Below are 21,421 nucleotides of genomic sequence, written 5' to 3' on the forward strand. Positions count from 1 at the left end.
TTACCCTGTGATTTTCTACAGTTCTTGGTGTGTATTTTGCGTTTCTGCTAAGACAGATAGAAAATACTTGTTCCAAATCTCTGCCATTTCCTTGTTTCTAGTTATTAATTCCACAGGATTGTTTGACCCGTAGGACACCAGTGCTCACTGTTGGTACTTTCTTCTTTTAGTGCCTTTGTTGCAAGCTTTTATTGTCTATTTTTATCTATCCCTGGGTAGTTTTATATTCCAATTTCCCAATTCTTTTTTAAAGTCGTCCTTTTATCTTCACTGAAACAAATATACCTAATAATGCAGCATGCTGTTAGTCCGTGTCTGCATAGTAACCAAGTTACCTTTTATCCTTGATAATGGGAACTGCAGATGCTGGAGATTCCAAGATAATAAAATGTGAGGCTGGATGAACACAGCAGGCCAAGCAGCATCTCAGGAGCACTCAGGGAAGTATATTTTGATGTACTCTGATCCTGCAAAACCTGTCTCACTTGCAGTGCTTTCACTAAAATGTTCATTCTCAGTCCTGGCCAAACTTCCTCAATCAGACTCTAAATGTGTTGGTCACCTAACCACTCTGCTGTTGCAGGACTCTGTTCTTATCACTAGGTGATGCTAATATTCTATGTTAAGTATCTCATGGCAGCACCTGTCTTCAAATTTAAATCCAGTTTATTGAGTGTTTTTCAAGCTAAAAGGCACCTCTAACGGATTTATTTCAAAAAGATTAATCTATTATGTGATTCATGTCACGAGAGTGTAAAATACACCAGGGTATTGTGCTAATTAACTGTGGATGCTTTTAAAATTCATCTGAAATAAATTCAATTTTCCTGAGGTTTGTTGACAGTAGAGTTGTGGAGTGGGGCATATCTGCTGAGATTAACTAAACGGCTGTTATTATATTACAGAATCATTTTAAATTAAACTGTAATGCTCTGAAGCTGAGTTTATATGTAATCTAATATTCATTTCTTTTCATTCTTTTTTAAAAATTGAACCTGTTGGACTATCGCAGTTGCCAAGAGCAAATCAAAGTAAGTCACTGCTTATATTTTTGATATGACTGGTATGCTAAACATGCTCAATATTTTGTATGCCTGAGTTTTCAAAAAACAGGAGATGGATAATGTATTTGGGAAGGGAACTTGAGAGGATTTTTTTGGGTAAATCACATTGCTACCAGAATGAAGGGTCTAGGCCCGAAACGTCAGCTTTTGTGCTCCTGAGATGATGCTTGGCCTGCTGTGTTCATCCAGCTTCACACTTTATTATCTTTGGATTCTCCAGCATCTGCAATTCCCATTATAATTGCTACCAGAATGATTAGCAATGCCGTCACTTTAAGGTCAATAAAAGTCGGGGGCTGAATGTGATGCTTGAAGGTTATTGAGGGAAGCATAGAAGAAAATACAGAATTGCGGGCACGAAAGCTTTGAACGTCACTCTGTGAGAAAGAAGTGCCTTGGAACTTGGGAAAGATTGTTGTAAACTACACTGCCTAAACAAAAGGAGTAAACGTAACCCTAAGCCACTGAGTTCGACATCCATAGCGGGTAATGTTATGGTCTTATGATCCTGAAGTATCTGAATAGAAATAAAATCATTAAAAGTTGGTTAATACGTGTTGAGAAAGGAAATAGTTTTCAAACTAACTTGCTGTTTATCTTTGTTGGTATGATGAGGCTAGTGATGCAGTATTTGTATTTCAGTTAAGGCCTTTGTCTTTTCCTAGAAAATTGTATCAATACTGAAAATAAGTGGAAATAAAGGGTCAGTATTCTGCAATAATTAGGAGGTTGAAACCCAGAAACTGGTGATGGAAGGCAGTGATGGCATAGTGATAATGTCATTGGGCTAGCAATGCAGAACCTCAGCCTAATGCCCTGGGTACATAGCTCAAAACCCATCATGGCAGATGGTGAAATTTGAATTTGTTCAAAATCTGGAATTAGAAAAGCTGGATAATGGCAATTATGTAGCTACTGTAGATTGCCATTCATCTGCTTCACCAATGCTATTTAAAGAAGAATACTACCATCCTTATCTGTTCTGGCCTACATGTGACTAAAGACAAATAGCAATATGATTGACTCTGAACTGCTCTGTAGCACTTACGAATGAACAATAAGTACTGGCCTAGTCAGCAACACCCACATTTCTTGAGCAAGTTTTTTTTAAAAAAGAATTTACAAATGTTGTCCCAAGTAGCCTTTCTTTGTTTGGTACAGAGATAGTAGGAACTGCAGACGCTGGTGAATCTGAGACAACATCATCAATATGCCACATTAGCTGATGTGCACGTGAACATCTCCTGTTGTGGCCTCTCTACATTGGGGAAACCAAGCGGAGGCTTGGCGACTGCTTTGCGGAACACCTACGCTCGGTTCACACCAAACAACTGCGCCTCCCAGTCGCAAACCATTTCAATTCCCCCTCCCACTCCTTGGATAACATGTCCATCCTGGGCCTCCTGCAGTGCCACAACCGAAGGTTGCATGAACAGCACCTCATATTCTGCTTGGGAACCCTGCAGCCTAATGGTATCAATGTGGACTTCACAAACTTCAAGATCTCCCCTTCCCCAACCAGATCCCAAAACTAGCCCAGCTCGTGCCCACCTCCCTAACCTGCCCTCCCCCCTGTCCACTCCTCCCTGGACCGACCTATCCCCTCCTCCCTGGACCGACCTATCCCCTCCCTAACTCCCCACCTACACTCACCTTTACTGGCTCCAACCCTGCCTCCTTGACCTGCCTGTCTCCTCTCCACCTATCTCCTCCTTTTATCAATCTTCTATCTGCCTACTACTTTCTTGCTATTTACTTCAGAATCCCCTTCCCCTCCCCCATTTCTGAAGAAGGGTCTAGACCCGAAACGTCAGCCTTCCTGTGCCTCTAATGCTACTTGGCCTGCTGTGTTCATCGAGCTCTACACCTTGTCTCAGCCTTTCTTTGGGATCTGTTTTGCTTTTTGTCTTCATAAATATTGCTTGTCACAAGGTTTATAGATTTTAAACTTGTGAATGCTACAATGAATACTTCTAAAATCTTCAGAAGTCATAAATTCTGAAACCAAACAGGCTCACCTTAAGCAGGATTTGAACATATTGATCAGGCTAGTAGCAAATGATGTTCGATATTGAGAAATGTTCAGAGCTCCTCACGTCTGAAATTCCCTTTGCTTCATGCCTGGATCTATTATAGATGAGTTAAATGCTGTGTTTAGTCAAGAATTTCATTATTGTTGTATTGTATGACTAAAGGTAAAGTGGATGGAATTTGATACATTTTTAAGTAGCAGTTCTGATAAGTATATTGTAGAGTGTAATGGCTTCAAATTTGTACTGAGTATGGGCAGAGCGCAGCTTGTTCAAGGAATCCAGGGAATCTGCATTTGCTGAGTGACCCTTTGTAGTGTGTGGTTGTAAGACAGTTATCGCATTGGGCAGGTTATGATTCTCCCTGAAGACTGATGGGGCTGACAAGACAGAGGATATAAGGATATGGCTGGCCAACACTAGTAGGGAGTAAGAAATAAACGATATCCTTCAGTTTATCAGTGACTCTTTTGGGGTTCTTAGGCAGCCAGGTATTCTGGACTCACGAGTGACAATCCACTGCTAGGCCTCACTTGGGCAGCTCCGTGATGCTCACTGAACTGTTTTTCTTCACTCTGTGGGGTACTTGTTTCCTAATAGAGAGGGGTGGCAGATCCACTCTCTCTTTCTCTCTGTCTCTGTCTCTATTCATAGAGTGAGGGGGGAGATCCATGCTTTCTCTGGTAATGCTTTTAAGTCTGGATCCCATTCTCTGGCAACTGAATCGCAGATTTTAAAACTGGGCCAGGGTAACAAAGCTGGGTGAGGCAGTGTAAATGTAGCAAATTGGCATTGATTCAGCAATTGAAATTAAAACAACAGTAATGTAAATTGCAGCTTATTCACTCGAGTGTCAGTTTCTATTTGCTTAAGTTTGATTTCAAACTATTGGTGTTGATAAGCTATTCTAGTTGAAACTATAATCTCTCTTTTCATAATGCCTATTAATTGAAGGGCCAGGCTTGTGATTCGCGTCATTCTGGTGGAGTGTTGATCTTGTTAGTTTTTACTGAAGAGTCTGCAAGAACTTAGTTTCAAACGTTCCTTTCATCTGAGCAGAAACACGTTTTTTTTTCTGTTGTTACCCAACTTGAAAATAGATAGGGTAGGGCTGGACAGGAACACAAGCAGACCTGTTGTCCTTCTGTATTTAGAACAATTGTGGTTTGAAGGGTTTGGTCTTTTCTGTTGTCTTTCACTGTTTGAAATGGCTCATTTTATGTGCGTCAGAGCTGGCTCACTACAATTGTCTTGCTGGATACCTGTTGTTTCCATTTCAATAGTAACTATTTACATTACTCACTGTGTACAGTTTGAATTTCTGACAATCTTTGCTTCACATTTATTCTTATTAGTGACACCTCATTTTTCTTAAGTACTTTTTTGAGTCATTTCAATTTGGAGGAAAAAGATGATCATGCACTGTTCCTGGTACTTTGGGTGGGAGGAAGGTCAGCAGTCTCGTTCCTCAGCTGTTAGTGATATTGTGTAACCACTGCTAGTAAATTTGTGAGTGGCTGTTTTATCTTTTCCCCTCTCATTATAGAACAGCTATGAGAAGAGCCATTGAGGTGATCACAGATCCTTACAGCTCATCAATTTTAGCTTTTCTGTTTCCTAGACTACCCCACTGTCTGAGCCATGTTCCTCCTGTGAGTTTCAAACGTTGCCCTTCTGTTCCTCTGACTAGAATCTTTTGTGATGTCCAGGATGGACTAAGACATTCATTTAAAACTCTAAATTCTTGATATATACTTCAACCCACCACTGCCAAAAGTACTTTTATTTGTTCTTTAAATGTTTTGACTGGGTTAAAACTGCCAGTTGTCTCTGGTTTAATCGTTAACTAAAATACAGGAGAAGTCTAATCCTATGGTCAGCAATTGAATTCTATCCTGACAATGGGTTTTGTACCGGGTGTATGCATTTTGAGAACTCTCTTCATTAGCAAAAAACAACTTAACAGCCTCCCTGTTCCAGATTTTTATTGCATGCAAAGGAAAATTAAATTGTTAGAAGTTTGAATTAGGACATTCAAATTACACTACATGGGAGGCTTTTTTTAATCAAATGGACTGTGTTATAGTTGTAGGCATCAATGACATAATGGTTACATTACTGGATTAGTAATCCAAAGGCCTGAACTAATGATCTAGGAACAGGCTCCTATTATCTCCATGTTTGCATTGTTTAGAAATGACTTCATGAGATCAATTCCCACCACAGCAGCTGGGGAATTTAAATTCAGTTAATAAGTATTTCTGGAATAAAAACTAGAATCTGTAATGGTGACTGAGCAACTACCGGAATCAGTGTCTGACTCACTAATGTCCTTTTAAAGAAGGGAATATGCCATCCTTACCCAGTTTGGCCGATACATGACTTCAAAGCCACAGCAACATAGTTAGCCTTTGACTGTCCTTTTGAATGGCCTAGCAAGGTACTCATTTTTGTCAAGAACATGGTTCACCACCATCTTTTCAGGGATAGTTAGGGATGGACAATTAAGAACTCTGTCTCCCCCATCAATTGCCATTGATGTCCATATCCCAGGAATGAACAGGAAAGAAAATAACCTTTTGCAACAGCACTGTCTGATGAGGCATTCTTAAGGTCTGTCTCCTCTTGGATGCAATTTGAGTTCTAGGATATTCAAATGATGTGAGTTGATAACTGTGCTAACCTCCCGAAATCCCACAAAGGGACTTATTTTATGGGATCAAATCCATTTAGTATCTTCTCTTGCTCAAAAACTGAAATGTGGAAATATTTTACTTAACAGCTCTTTTGGTCTTAAGCCTTATAGGCATTGTCCAAAAATTACCTGATTGCAGTGTTTTATTGGTGTAACTGGGTCCAAAGATCTGCTTACTAAACATAGTTATCACTGTAAACTCTTGCATACAGTGGAGACTTTGGCATTGATGACATTTCCATACAAGTGTGGGAAAGATCTTTGCTCAGTCATGGTAAGAATAAAGTCCAAGATCAGAAAAACCTTTTTGATCCATCTGGCCCATGCTGGAGATTAGGAACAAAAACAAAAGTTGCTGGAAAAGCTCAGCAGGTCTGGCAGTATCTGTGAAGGAGAAAACAGAGTTAACATTTCAGGTCCAGTGACCCTTCCTTAGAACTGCAGTTCTGAGGAAGGATCACTGGACCCAAAATGTTAACTAACAGGAAGCAAAGAGTGGGGGTAAGTGAGTGTTTTTCTGGTTGGCGAACAGTGATAAGTGGTGTGCCTCAGGGATCGATGTTGGGACTGCAATTGTTTACAATTTACAGAGATGATTTGGGGGCCACATGTGTGTTAAAATTTGCAGATGATACTCTAATGAATGGTAGAGCAAAGTGTGCAGAGGATATAGATAGTTTAAGTGAGTGTGCAAAGGTCTGGCAGATGCAATTCAATGTTAATAAATGTGAAGTCATCCATTTTGGTAGGATTAACAGTAAAAAGGATGATTATTGAAATGGTTAAAAAAAAAACTTGCAGCATGCTGCTATGCAGAGGGATCTGGGTGTCCTTGTGCAAGAATCACAGAGGGTTGGTTTGCAGGTACCATAGGCAATTAAGAAGGCAAATGGAATGTTGTCCTTCGTTGCTAGATGGATTGAGATTAAAAGCAGGGAGATTATGTTGCATCTGTGTTGGGTGCTGGTGAGTGGATACCAGGAGTACTGTGTGCAGTTTTGGTCTCCTTACTTGAGAAAGGATGTACTGGCACAGGAAGGGGTGCAGAGGAGGTTCACTAGGTTGATTCTAGACTTGAGGGCTTATGAGGAGTGCCTGAATAGACTCGGATTATATTCATTGGAATTTAGAAGAATGAAGGGGGAAATCTTAGAGAAACATATAAAATTATGATGGGAATAGATAAGATAGAAGCAAGGAGGTTGTTTCCACTGGTGGTTGAAACGAGAACTAGTGGGCATAGCCTCAAAATAAGGGGGAGCAGATTTAGTACTGAATTGAGGAGGAACTTCTTCACCCAAAGGGTTGTGAATCTGTGGAATTCCCTGCCTGGTGAAGTAGTTGAGGCTTCCTCATTGAGTGCTTTTTAATGCTAAGGCAAGGGTTGTAGTGAGATGGTAGGTAAATGGAACTAAGGCATGAAAAGATCAGCCATGATCTTTTTGAATGGCAGAGCAGGCTGAAAGGGCCAGATCGCCTATTCCTGCTCCTGGGTCTTAAGTTCTTATCGCTGGCAACTGCCTGAGTGCTGAATTGCTTTGACACCAAATTCAGCCATGTCACAGCAAAAATGGTGCACTGTTTTCTGCAGATAGTTGATACTACAGAGAGTGCACCAGGAATAGAGGAGGCGCTTGTTGAGATCACTCTCAGGGACACTGGTCAAGCATGCCATCACACTGTCTATAACTGGTACAGCATCTACCAAAAGGGCTGTTCATGGAATATTTCAAAACATTGTTTGTACACAGAGATTATAACGTCATAAATGCATAAAGGTGTCTGTACTATCTTTAATGGCATTATGAAGCATTTATACAATATAACAGCATCATTTCTAGGCTTTAGTGTGTTGTGGGTTTAATAAATGATAAAGCTGCAACTCTGGCAGAGGACATTTTTTTTCAGATTGGCCATGAAAGGCAATTATCAGCTACAACGACCTTTTAGTCAGTATTCCCAAGCTGTTGTACTTCGTCTACTCCTGATGGCTGCAGATTATTTGCATTCTGTTGTATTTTTAGCACTTCCTGGTAAGATGTATGTTGTACCTTAATGCTGCTGATGGGAAAAGTTCTGACAAAATTGCTGGAAACATATGACTTTTATTTCATCAACTGAAAGCTTTTTTTTTGGTGTATCACCTTTGTTTCCTTGTTGACTTGTCTGTTAAGGCCAGGAAAATGGAGCTACACAAATTGGAAAATTGCAAATTTGATTCCTGTCCAATATGAGCTTATATCTAGTAGTGTGTGTTGGGGTGCTAGGAGTGCTCCAAGCCAGAGAGAGTTAACGTAAGCCAGTGTTCCTCTCCTGACTGCTGTCTGCTGATTCCTGCTAGTTGGCCGTCATGTTAGGATGGGATTTTGTTCTATAAAATTCTTCACAATTAAATAACCTGTTAATACTGTTCAAGGTCATGTCTGAAGAACAGTCAGTTCACGGAATCTGAGTCATTACAGTGCACAAAGAAACCATTGGCCCTGTCGTGCTTGCACTGTTTCTCTGAATTAGTAGTTCACCTGTGGCCATTCTCCTGACTTGTCCCCATGACTCTGCACATTCTTTCTTTTCAGGATAATAATAAATATATAAATTCCCTTTGAATGCTTTGTTTGAACCCACTTTCTCAACAATCTTGAGCAGTACATACTAGATCCTAACCACTTGTTGCATGAAAAAGTTTTCCTCTTGTTGCCTTTCTTCTTTTGCCAGTTACCTTAAATCTGTACCTCCTGTCCTCATTCTTTCCATCGACAGGAACAGTTTCTCCCTGTGTACTCTGTCCAAGACCCTTGTGATTTTGATATCTCGACTAAATCTCCACTCAAACTTCTCTTCAAAGAACGTAGTCCCAACTTCATTAATATATTTAGATCTTTCCTGCATTTGTAGTCAAACTGAAGTGGAAGTATGAAGCATAAAGATGAATGAGAAAAATATGCAAGTCCTGTTTTAAAGCATGCCTTTCAGATGCTGACACAGGCTCTATATTGCATCTAAATGTGTTGTATTTGCTGTACCTAATTCAGTTTTTATTTTAACCTTTTGGAGGAGGCATTTATGAAACAGAAGTTTTCTTAAAGTTCTATAGGAAGAAGGACATTTAGAAATCCCAACCAAGCAGTTGTTTGTGACTTGAATAGATGAATCTGTTTCACTATGGGTATCATAAAATAATTGTTAAATCACTGGATTTACAATCCAGAGGCTGAATTGATAATCTGGAGGCATGAGTTCAAATCCCACTATGGCAGTTGTGAAAATTAAATTTAAACCAGGAATAGAAAACTAGAATCAGAAATAGTTGACATTAAAACTACCAACTCGTTGTTAAAAATCCAAAAATTTCATTCATGTCCTTTGGAGAATCAGACCTGCCGGTTTTACTGACTCTGGTTTACATGTTACACACAGCAATTTGGTTGAGTCTGTCCAGTGCTTTCCAAAACAGCCACTTAGTTTTCATAGCAGTTCTGATACAACCATGATGTACAGGGACTGCATTATCAATAATGTAGCTCAAGTAGGCAATCAAGGATAGGCAATAAATGCTGGTTTCCCCAGCAATACCCAGATCCTGTGAATGGATAAAGGCAAGTGCCCAACTGCGTTAAATTCAAGGAATAGCATAATCATTTCTGAAGTTGGCGTTAATGGGCTCATCCTCAGCATAAAGTGCCTCCATTTTACATTCACATATTGTGAATCATTAACTTGCTTGTATGTTACATAATTTACAACTTATGCAAAACAGCACAGCCCGTGGTCCATTTGTCTCATACCTCCTGGAGCTACACTGGTCCCCAAAATAAGATCATACAACAGAGGCTCAGCCTTTGCTCCTCAATTCAATATTGCTGGCCACCCTTTCCAGCCACGTATCTGTATTACATGGCTGTGTTTTAAATTTAGTTTGTTGCTTAAAAGCACTCGGAGCGTCCAGAGGATGCGATAGGTTGCTACTTAAATGAACCCTCTTTCCAATTTCATATGCTCGTCACCCTGTCATTTAAACTTTCCATCTTGTCTCCCTTCCTTTTTTTTTGGAACCTTCTAAGAATCCTTCTGCTTAGCTGTTCCATTCCTCTCAACATTTTTTTCCCAGTCATTCAATGTCTCAGGCCTTTAAAGGATAGTGGACAATGTTGTGAGGAGTGTTAAAGAAATATAGGTTGTTGTGATTACGGAAAGCTGTAGATCTGACCGGTTTATTGGCAGAGCTGGATCTCAGTAATCTTTTGTTAAATTTTGACAGATCTATCCTTGTGAGGATGGTGAGTGCTGCTGGAAGTGGCTATTGCTTCAATGCAAAGAGGAGCCGACTACGGGACAAACTTGTCCTGAGGAAACATGATCCAATAGGTAAATTGTAATGTGCAGTGTTCAGCTGTGGTAGGTGAATGGAGAATGTGTCACTTGTGGAGTCTTCATTACCGGTGTTACTAACTCTTCTCCATTAACCTCAGATGACAGCTCTAACTGTCCATTGCTTATTTATAACATCTTAAAATGTTATGCTTATTTATATATTAGTCTTTATTTATAGTATATTAATGTTATGTCTGTGCATCCTGCTGTGATTACACCTTTCTCTCTGACCTCATTTCACTTGAATAACACGTACAGTCTTCGCTCCCTTTGTGAAATACTAAAATTAACTGATATTCAGTTTTTAAAAAGTTCTTTCAAGGGATATGGGTTGGTCACTGGCTAGGCCAGCATTTATTACCCATGCCTAAGTACCTTTTGAGAAGGTAGTGGATTGCAGTCTAACTAATGAATTCGTCTAATATGGTTCAGAATGACAAGCAGAATGTTACATATAAAGATACATCTCCTTTTTTGCCCTCAACTCAGTGTTAGGCATGCACAACATATTGCCAACTGAAATGGGATGACCCATTAAGCAGAAATAATAACACATATTAGGTTGTTTGGTCAAGTAGTCCACGTTGGTTATTTTCCTTTTCAAAAACAGTAGTCCTAATCCTATCATCTTGTCTTCTATTCAGAACCCATTTATCCCTCATTCCTTTAGCTACCCATTAAGTTTCTGTTTCAGTTATTCTCTCTAATAATGTATTTTATAGTCTCCTAGCCTAGTGTGTGTAAAAATTTCTCCTAGTCACTATAACATCACTGTCCTGAGAATAACATTTGCAGGCTGATTCTCTAAAGCAGTGTGATATTCACTTCCTCTTCATCTGTGGCACTCAGGAGATTGGTTCTGGGCTTCCTTCCACCGTCTGCTAGTTTCAGCACAGCTTGCCCTAGGGGGCGAATTTAACAGTTTTCTGTTGTGCTGCTTGGCACATCAACTGAAAAGCGTTACACATACTGAATATCTCTGATCAATGTGCGTGTGCATGTGTAACTCCTTACTGTGGATGATTTGGATTAAACAGAAAAGAAAACTAAGGTCTGAACAAAACAAACTTGCATTACTCGACCTTACTACTTTAGTTTCATAATTGGACTTGAATCTCAGCACACTGAGTATTAAATCGATATTGGGTATTACAACATAGCTCCTTTCCCTCCCCGTCAAAAAAAAATACAATTTGTGATTGGTTTCAAATGTTAGATCAAGTGAGCGAGGCCAGATTATGTTCCCTGTGCGATTCTCTGATAATGTGCCAGCAGTCCTCCAGTTTTGGCTGTTGCATTCATTATTGGCAGCTGACCTAAGCCCTGAAATTACATCCTTAAAACTTTCCACTTCTTACTGTCTCCTTTTTAAGATTACGCTTAGAAACCTATGTCAAATCAAGCTTTTTGGTCACTCTTCCTACTATTTCCTTATATGACACGGTGTCAAATTTTATTTAATGAAGTTCCTGTGGAACCTGATTCCCTTTGAATGCTTTACTAAGGAAAACATGCTGTATAATTGCAGCTTTTTTTTGGAACTCCAATTCTGAATGAGAATTTTCACCACTGTGCATCTGAGTGCATAGTGACTTCTTATCTCAGTACGTAAGGCTGGCAAGGTTTGTGCTGCGAACACTCATCGTTACATGTAGAATTATTCAATTTGGATACAAGGATCTTTCACAGATTAAAGGGTAGTGTTATATCATTTCAAGTATAACAAACATGGTAGGGAAATAGTGGTTTACAGCTATTCATGTACTCTGCTATTATCTGTCGTTCTGTGAAAATAATTTCATTTCATTTTGATAGCAGAAACTCATGTACATTTTTAATCACATCACTTATGATAAGGAACAAAAAATGGAGATGTCAAATGGGACCCATGTCAGAGAACAATTTTTCTATGTTGGTTGACTGTTTGACACATCTGACTGTAAGAAGTTAATCCATTATCTATTTTTGTGTTCCACAGCACAGAAAAAGGGCTCGCCAGTCCTTCAAGTCTGTGCTTGTCAAAAACAACCATTTAAGTATTCTAATCCCATTTTCCAGCCTTTAGGCCATAGCTCTGTATGTCTTGGCATTGCAAATGTACATCTAAATACTTCTTAAATGTTAAAGGTTTTCTGCCTCTACCACTCTAACAGGTAGTGAGTTCCAGACACCTACACTGTCTGAGTGATAAATGTTTCCTCAATCCAAATCCATGCCTCCATCACTAATCCATCTATCGAGTGGAGAAGTTTCTACCTGTCTACCCTATGAATACCCTGCGTAATTTTATGCATCTCAATCATGTCCTCCCATAGAAAAACCATGCTGACTGTTCATGATTAATCCCTGCCGTTACTAGTCCTGATTAATTTTGTTTCTCAAAACTGCTTCCAATAATTTTCCCCACTGAGGTTAGGCTGGCCGGTAATTTCCTATTTATCCCTTGTTGCCTTCTTGAATAGTGGTAACACACTGGCTGTCCTGTAGTCCTCTGGAACCTCTCCTGTGGCTATCACTACCGTAGAACATAGAACAGTACAGGCTCTTCGGCCCACGATGTTGTGCTGAACATCTACCCTAATCCTAAAGTGTATCGAACCCCCACCCCTACCTTATACTTTCCTCCATTTGCCTACCTAATAGCTGCTCTCACACTTCTTTAAAATTGCCTACATATCTGCTCTTTTATTTCTTGCAGATTGTTCTGGAGCCTATAGTATATTTCTTCCTCCTGTTTGATTTTTAAGTTTTGTCTGTATGGCTTCTAAAATGGCATCCTTCTTTACTGCTGTATTAGATTCCCTGATCAATATTCCAACGCGTCCTCCTTTTTTACCTCCTTCTGTGTCTCACCTGAATATGTTCTTTTCTGGAGTACTGAGCTGCCAATTCTGCCTCCTCTCACCCGTGTCTCAGTTACAGCAATGACATCATTCCCCCATGTTTTAATTTGAGTTTAACTCATCCGTCATGTTTGTCAGTCTCCTTACATTAAAATAAGTAACAATCAACCTTGTCAAATCTCTTGTGTCTTAACTAGCCTATAATTTCTATGCCGTCTCACTCCTGTATGTAATCCTCCAGTTATTGGTTGCTATGTCATTGAAAAGCATTCTGATAATCTGTTGCTATGTGATCACATAATATTCTAATCCTCCACTAAACATGTATCCACTCATGGAAACAATTGGACAACAGTCGTGGCAGGACATTGGTTTGGGTGTGTTTCCTTTTCCAGAAAAAAAACCTCATGCCACTTACATCATGTGTTTGAGACTTTTAAATGAGAGGTGCGGTTCCAAAAAATATTTGGGCACAAGAAGGGCTGAGAAAACTTTGCATTCCGTGTTGTACTTTTTATCTAGGCTGGGATACGATGTCTCCCTTCACTTGTTAAAACATGAAAGACCCAAGGGCTTTAAGTGTCATATGATTGAAAAATGAACTTTTAGTACTCTTCCATGCAGAATGTTTAGCTTGAAACAGTTCTGAAAATCTTTATTTTGCAGTGCTTGGAAATATTTAAACTTCTTTCACTGCTGAAGTTGTCAGCTTGCTCTAATCAGGTAACAGGGAATTACTCACTTTTGATACTGGTTCTTGCTTTCTTACCCCCAATGTTTGACAAAATAAAACTATATTGGTGCCTTTAAATAAGGTTCTTTGAATGTTTATACACACTGCTGTATTTGTGTTAAATTGCCTTGTCTACATTTTCTTCCATTGGAGTCATGATCTGGTTATTTTCAGAGTGTCTCTGCTAAGATTGCACAGAAAGAAATTCATACTGACGTGCAACATTGTGCACAATTACTGAAGCTTAATATAAATGGGCAAGAACTTCCTTTGCCAGTATTGCCTTGCATTGATATTAAATCACAAAAATCACAACCACATTAGCATGATGTAGCCTGTTTTGACCAAAGCAAAAACTACAACTCTGGGCATTTGGGAATAGGCAATAAATACTGGCCCAGCCAGTGATGCCCATATCCTCTAAACAAATAAGAAAAAAATGAGGCCACTTTCCCTATTTGCTGCAGTAATGAAAATGTAATGGCAGTTTATCATAGGACTGGTAAGATTTAAGTGTTATTGGCACTATAAATGAATCGTTTTCAATATATAGAATGGTGTCATCACCATTTCTTGCCCTGATACAATTGCGCTGAAGGCAGGCATTGTGCTCTTGAGCTTCTGCCAGTTCAATACATGTCACATTTGTGCACCCGTGTCAAAACTACATAGCGACACTGATTCCTTCTTGACCATTTCCTACAAGATCACCATTCTAATATTTGGATTTGTCTAGGAATCTGTTTCACACTTCTTCCTAGCTCTAAAATATCTAGGGGTACAGGTTCACAGCTCATTGAAAGTAGAGTCGCAGGTAAACAGGACAGTGAAAAAGGCTTTTAGTACGTTTGCCTTTATTGATCTGTGCATTGATTTGGGACAGTGTGTTGCAGCTGTATAAAGACATTAATGAGGCCATTTTTAGAATACTGTATACAATTCTGATCATCCTTCTATAGGAAGGATAATGGTAAACTTGAAAGAGTGCAGGAAAGTTTTACAAGGATGTTGCCCTGATTGGAGGGTTTGAGTTAGGAGAGGTTGAATAGGCTGGGGCTATTTTCACTGGAGTGTTGGAGGCTGAGGGGTGACCTAATAGCTATTCACTCTGTGATTTTAGAAATTTCTAAGTTCTTTTTCCTAGGGTGGGAAATCCAAAACTAGAGGACATAGGTTTAAGGTAAGAGGGGAAAGATTTAAAAAGGGACCTAAGGGACAACTTTTCCATGAAGAGGGATGGTGTGTATATAGAGTGAGCTTCCAAAGGAAGTGGTGGAAGTGGGTACAATTACAACATTATACATGTGTATATGAACGGGATGGATTCAGAGGGTTATGGGCCAAATTCTGATATATGGGACTAGGTCACATTGGGATGACTGGTTGGTGTGGACAAGTTGAACTGCTGGATGAGTCTTAGTCTTATGTTCTGCATTGGCAGATGATGATACGTCAGTGAAAAGTTTTTCTGTTGTGTCCCTTGCACTGTTCCTCAGATGAGGAGCCCTTAATGTCATTTGTTCTGTATGGTCAGGTACCCATCTGCTTACTTGGTACCAATTTTGTTTTAGTATTCTGTATTGTAACTACACTTATTTGTTTCTTTTCCAGTAAATAAGCACGTTCTTTTCTTTGAGAAGAAGAAAATCCGGTCAATCTGATATAGGATGCTGAAATGAACTGATTTTGTGTGAAGACAATTGAGGAACTGAATGAAATTTCCTGGAAATAATAAATACCACCTGTGGTTTGGGGATATTACAAAAGCTGACAAGAACATCAGAAGAGGGAACAGTCACTTTTTTACACTTTTATTTACAACTTACAGGTTACTTTTTTTTAAAATGAACAATGGCTAGAACCAAACCGAATGGCCTGTTCTTTCATTTCCGCTCCCCCCCCCCCCCCCAAAGAGTTCCTGAGGGAGCTGCGCTCTGTGGGGGTAGCTAGCTTGAGTTCCTTGTGATTGAACACTCTCAGAAGCGATGTCACAGGCCCTTCTGCTCATTTCATCCAGTTCCATGCAAGGATAATAAGCCATGTAGAATGCCAGAGCACCCAAAAAGCTGTCGCCTGCACCCTTAAAAGTAATTTGAGAAAGAATTAGTTTATTCTAATGGAATTAAAGCTCTAATGATAATTCATTTGCTGAACGACTATGCATTTTCTTGCTATGTCTTGTACATGTGCTGAACTCAGAGTCAACGCCAACACGCTTCGGTGACAAGTGCATGCAGTATCTGGTTTCTCCTCCTTTCTTACCCTTTCCCTTGCTGAAAAATAGTAAGCTACCGATTCAGTTTTAGTTAGTCAACTTTGTCATATTTCTCCCGACCAATAGTTATTCATGTAAAAGAAAGTGGTATAAATCCAAATTGAGTCGTAGAAATCTACAGCACTGAAAAAGACCCATTGCATCTGCGCTGGTCAAAACCAACTGCCTAGTTATTCTAATCCAATACTGAAGTCTTCCACGGGGAGCCACTAAAACAAAATGTCTTGATCAGACCTTTGGCCATGCTGCAGAATAAACTACTCTGAAACAAAATTGCACAATTTTTTGTAAGCTTTCTTTTGTAACTTTGGCAGATTAATAGTCATGGAGCTGCACAGCAAGGAAACAGACCCTTCAGTCCAACTCGTCCACGCCAACCATATCTCCTAAATTAATCTAGTTCAATTTTTCCAGCATCTGGCCCATATTCCCTCTAAACTCTTTGTATTCATGCACCGATCTAGATGCCTTTCAAATGTTGTAATTGTACCAGCCTCCTCGACTTCCTCAGGCAGTTCATTCCATACACGTGCCACCCTCAGCATGAAAATGTTGCCCCTTAGGTCCCTTTTAAATCTTTCCCCTCTCACCTTAAATGTATGCCCTCTAGTTTTGGACTTGCCCCACCCTAGAGAAAAGACCTTTGTTATTCACCCTATCCATTCCCCTCATGATTTTATAAATTTCCATAAAGGGCATCCCTCAGCTTCCAGCGCTCCAAGGAAAATAGCCCCAGCCTATTCAGCCTCTCCCTATAGCTAAAACACTCCAACCTTGGCAACATCCATGTAAATCTTTTCTGAACCCTTTCAAGTTTCACGACATCCTTCCTACAGCAGGGAGATCAGAATTGCACACAGTATTCCAAAAGTGGCCTTTTAGTGTTTTAGCTGCAACATGACTTCCCAATTCCTATCTTCGATGCACGGACCAATAAACGCAAGCGTACCAAACACCACCTTGACTATCCTGTCTACCTGGGATTCCACTTACAAGGAACTATGAACCTGCACTCCAAGGTCTCTTTGTTCAGCCACACTCCCCCAAGGCCTTCCCATTAAATGTATAAAAATTGTCTGAACATACTGAACAAGAACATCTCAAAATGGTGTGTGGTATGGTTGCCATTTAAAAGAATAAAGCATGAACAGAGGCAATGTAATAATAAGAGGCTCTGTTTGCTCATTTACTGTTGTCAGTGAATTACTGATTGATTGTTTGGAGCTCAATTTACTTAACCCCCTGAAACAGCCAAAAGCAGGTAAGTGAATCAAGAGATCAGAGATTTCTTAAAACAAAATAGATATAAACTCTTTGGTACCAGCAGGACTGGAAACTAGGAGCATTTAGCTGTGGCATGCAACAAGCCAAAAGAGAATGGTGCAATGATATTTGGGCTACTTTTAAAAGGAATTCTATGAACATATTGAAGGCTAGAAATAATATGTACACATATATATTCAAACATTCTGTAGAACATAGTTCTGTTTCTGATTGACCACAGGAATGTTATCTCTGGAATGCAATTGCAGCGTTGTCTGCAATTACAGGAATTTTGTTAAGGTATTGTCCTGGTTATTTTTGCTCAGTTATTGCCTTTGGAGCATCAGGGAGAAATCTTGCCTACGAGCTACTTCCCTCAATGTTTAAGAAGTCAGAGTCTGTGACAGCATCAAAGAAACAAACAAAACAAAGAACTGTGGATACTGTAAATCAGAAACAAAAAAAATTGCTGGAAAAGCTCAGCAGGTCTGACAGCATCTGTGAAGAGAAATCAGAGTTAATATTTTGGGTCCAATGACCCTTCCTCAGAAGACAAAGTGAGCCTTGACAGTTTGACAACACACACAGGGCTGAGCTCTAAAGGCACAGATAGTGCAAATGTTGTAGAGAAATGAGAATGCTGGTTAAATTTTGAATAGAAGGACTAAGTGTTATCAAGGTTTAATGTACAAATGGTGGCACATAAAAAGCTAAGAAATCAAAATTCTGAAATCCTTAAGTTTCTGCAGCAAATTGAGATCTGGATATTTACATGAAAATACAAATCAGCAACAGGAGTAGGCCATTTGGCCTCTTTAGCCTATTCTGCCATTCAATGAGATCAGGGCTGATTTGACTGTTAGTGTCAGCACCAAACTCTGATAGACTTCACTAGTTACAGGTTAGTTATTTATATGCTACTTTTCTATTCTCCCTGCCAAAATAGAAAGTTCACATTTCTGATGTTACACGCCAAACATTTGCCTGTTCTTTCTATATCCCTTTGGCAATTCTCTTCTTCACAAATTGATTTCCTACCCAGCAAATTTAGCAATGGTCCCTTCAAACAAGTGATTAATATGAATGGTAAATAATTGAGCCCTGACACTGATCACTGCAGCACGTTACTAAGCACATCAACCAACCCAAAGGCAATTGGTTTATGTCCAGTCTCTGCTTCCATTAGCCAACCAATCCTCTCTGCCGATATGTTACCCTTCTAGATGATCAGGTCTTAGTTTAGATAGCCTTTAACATGGCACTTTCTCAAATGCCATCTGGAAACCTGGGAAAGTTGTGCTATTATAGTAATATCACTGGATTACTAATCTAGACATCCAGGGTAATGTTCTGGCAACATGGGTTCAAAATACATCACAGCAATAAGTAGAATTTAAATTCGGTGAATCAATTAGAATTGAAAATGATTCTCCATTACAATAATCAATAGTTTCATGGTTTTTGTTAAGACCCATCTGGTTCACATTTTTTTTGGGAAAGAATCTCATTCTTACCTAGTGTGGACCACATGAGTTCAGACCCACAGCAATGTGGCTGACTTTTAACTGCCCTCTGAATTGATGTAGCAAACTCAGTTCAGGCACTAATTAGAGAGGGGCAGCATTGCTTGCCTTTCTTTCAAATACTTGTAGAAACTCATATTCTAACCACACATCTTTCATGCACTTCATTTCACCTTCCCCATCATCTGGTCATTCTTTGCTGCTCTTTATAGTTAGTCCAGTCTTATGACCTGCCAACAAAATGTGAGGCTGGATGAACACAGCAGGCCAAGCAGCATCTCAGGAGCACAAAAGCTGACGTTTCGGGCCTAGACCCTTCATCAGAGAGGGGGATGGGGTGAGGGTTCTGGAATAAATAGGGAGAGAGGTGGAGGCGGACCGAAGATGGAGAGAAAAGAAGATAGGTGGAGAGAGTATAGGTGGGGAGGGGATAGGTCAGTCCAGGGAAGACGGACAGGTCAAGGAGGTGGGATGAGGTTAGTAGGTAGATGGGGGTGCGGCTTGGGGTGGGAGGAAGGGATAGGTGAGAGGAAGAACAGGTTAGGGAGGCAGAGACACAAACCTGCCTGCCCTGGTCGACCAATTGTCTCAGCCTGCCCCACCGAACTCACCTCCACCTATCTGGACTCCATCTTCTCCCCTTTGGTCCAGGAACTCCCTACCTACGTCCGTGACACCACCCACGCCCTCAACCTCCTCCAGGACTTCCAATTCCCTGGCCCCCAACACCTCATCTTCACCATGGACATCCAGTCCCTATACACCTGTATTCCGCATGCGGATGGCCTCAAGGCCCTCCGCTTCTTCCTGTCCCGCAGGCCCGACCAGTCCCCCTCCACCGACACCCTCATCCGCCTAGCCGAACTCGTCCTCACCCTCAACAACTTCTCTTTTGACTCCTCCCACTTCCTACAGACTAAGGGGGTGGCCATGGGCACCCGCATGGGCCCCAGCTATGCCTGCCTCTTCGTAGGTTACGTGGAACAGTCCCTCTTCCGCACCTACACAGGCCCCAAACCCCACCTCTTCCTCCGGTACATTGATGATTGTATCGGCGCCGCCTCTTGCTCCCCAGAGGAGCTCGAACAGTTCATCCACTTTACCAACACCTTCCACCCCAACCTTCAGTTCACCTGGGCCATCTCCAGCACATCCCTCACCTTCCTGGACACCTCAGTCTCCATCTCAGGCAACCAGCTTGTAACTGATGCCCATTTCAAGCCCACCGACTCCCACAGGTACCTAGAGTACACCTCCTCCCACCCACCCTCCTGCAAAAGTTCCATCCCCTATTCCCAATTCCTCCGCCTTCGCCGCATCTGCTCCCACGATAAGACATTCCACTCCCGCACATCCCAGATGTCCAAGTTCTTCCAGGACCGCAACTTTCCCCCCACAGTGATCGAGAACGCCCTCGACCGTGTCTCCCGTATTTCCTGCAACAAGTCCCTCACACCCCGCCCCCGCCACAACCGCCCAAAGAGGATCCCCCTCATTCTCACACACCACCCCACCAACCTCCTGATACAACGCATCATCCTCCGACACTTCCGCCATCTACAATCCGACCCCACCACCCAAGACATTTTTCCATCCCCACCCCTGTCTGCTTTCTGGAGAGACCACTCTCTCCGTGACTCCCTTGTTCGCTCCACACTGCCCTCCAACCCCACCACACCCGGCACCTTCCCCTGCAACCGCAGGAACTGCTACACTTGCCCCCACAGCTCCCGCCTCACCCCCATCCCAGGCCCCAAGATGACATTCCAGATTAAGCAGAGGTTCACCTGCACATCTGCCAATGTGGTATAATGCATCCACTGTACCTCGTGTGGCTTCCTCTACATTGGGGAAACCAAGCGGAGGCGTGGAGACCGCTTTGCAGAACACCTCCGCTTAGTTGGCAACAAACTACTGCACCTCCCAGTCGCAAACCATTTCCACTCCCCCTCCCATTCTTTAGATGACATGTCCATCATGGGCCTCCTGCAGTGCCACAATGATGCCACCCGAAGGTTGCAGGAACAGCAACTCATATTCCACTTGGGAAACCTGCAGCCTAATGGTATCAATGTGGACTTCACCAGTTTCAAAATCTCCCCTTCCCCTACTGCATCCCTAAACCAACCCAGTTCGTCCCCTCCCCCCACTGCACCACACAACCAGCCCAGCTCTTCCCCTCCACCCACTGCATCCCAAAACCAGTCCAACCTGTCTCTGCCTCCCTAACCTGTTCTTCCTCTCACCCATCCCTTCCTCCCACCCCAAGCCGCACCCCCATCTACTTACTAACCTCATCCCACCTCCTTGACCTGTCCGTCTACCCTGGACTGACCTATCCCCTCCCTACCTATCTTCTTTTCTCTCCATCTTCGGTCTGCCTCCCCCTCTCTCCCTGTTTATTCCAGAACCCTTACCCCATCCCCCTCTCTGATGAAGGGTCTAGGCCCGAAACGTCAGCTTTTGTGCTCCTGAGATGCTGCTTGGCCTGCTGTGTTCATCCAGCCTCACATTTTGTTGTCTTGGATTCTCCAGCATCTGCAGTTCCCATTATCTCTTATGACCTGCCACTCAGCTTTGCACAATTATCTGTTTTTTTCAGTCAGTTTGAAGATATTTTTAAC

The 21,421-nt window shown here is 41.4% G+C and overlaps 2 protein-coding genes across 2 annotated transcripts in view; one reads left to right on the plus strand and one right to left on the minus strand.

The window, feature by feature from the left end:
• mrpl33 (mitochondrial ribosomal protein L33) overlaps positions 1-16,284 on the plus strand; it is a 35,660-nt gene extending 19,376 nt beyond the window's left edge. The window contains exons 2-4 of the mRNA XM_048530314.2: positions 1,013-1,031; positions 10,048-10,154; positions 15,348-16,284. Coding sequence (XP_048386271.1) covers positions 1,013-1,031; positions 10,048-10,154; positions 15,348-15,397 — 176 coding nt within the window. The 3' untranslated portion in view covers positions 15,398-16,284. The remainder of the gene's footprint in view (positions 1-1,012; positions 1,032-10,047; positions 10,155-15,347) is intronic.
• Positions 15,527-21,421, minus strand: part of rbks (ribokinase) — a 143,918-nt gene continuing 138,023 nt past the window's right edge. Inside the window, exon 8 of the mRNA XM_048530638.2 lies at positions 15,527-15,816. Coding sequence (XP_048386595.2) covers positions 15,592-15,816 — 225 coding nt within the window. The 3' untranslated portion in view covers positions 15,527-15,591. The remainder of the gene's footprint in view (positions 15,817-21,421) is intronic.

Source organism: Stegostoma tigrinum, chromosome 4 (assembly GCF_030684315.1).
Source record: "Stegostoma tigrinum isolate sSteTig4 chromosome 4, sSteTig4.hap1, whole genome shotgun sequence".
Lineage (NCBI taxonomy): Eukaryota > Metazoa > Chordata > Chondrichthyes > Orectolobiformes > Stegostomatidae > Stegostoma > Stegostoma tigrinum.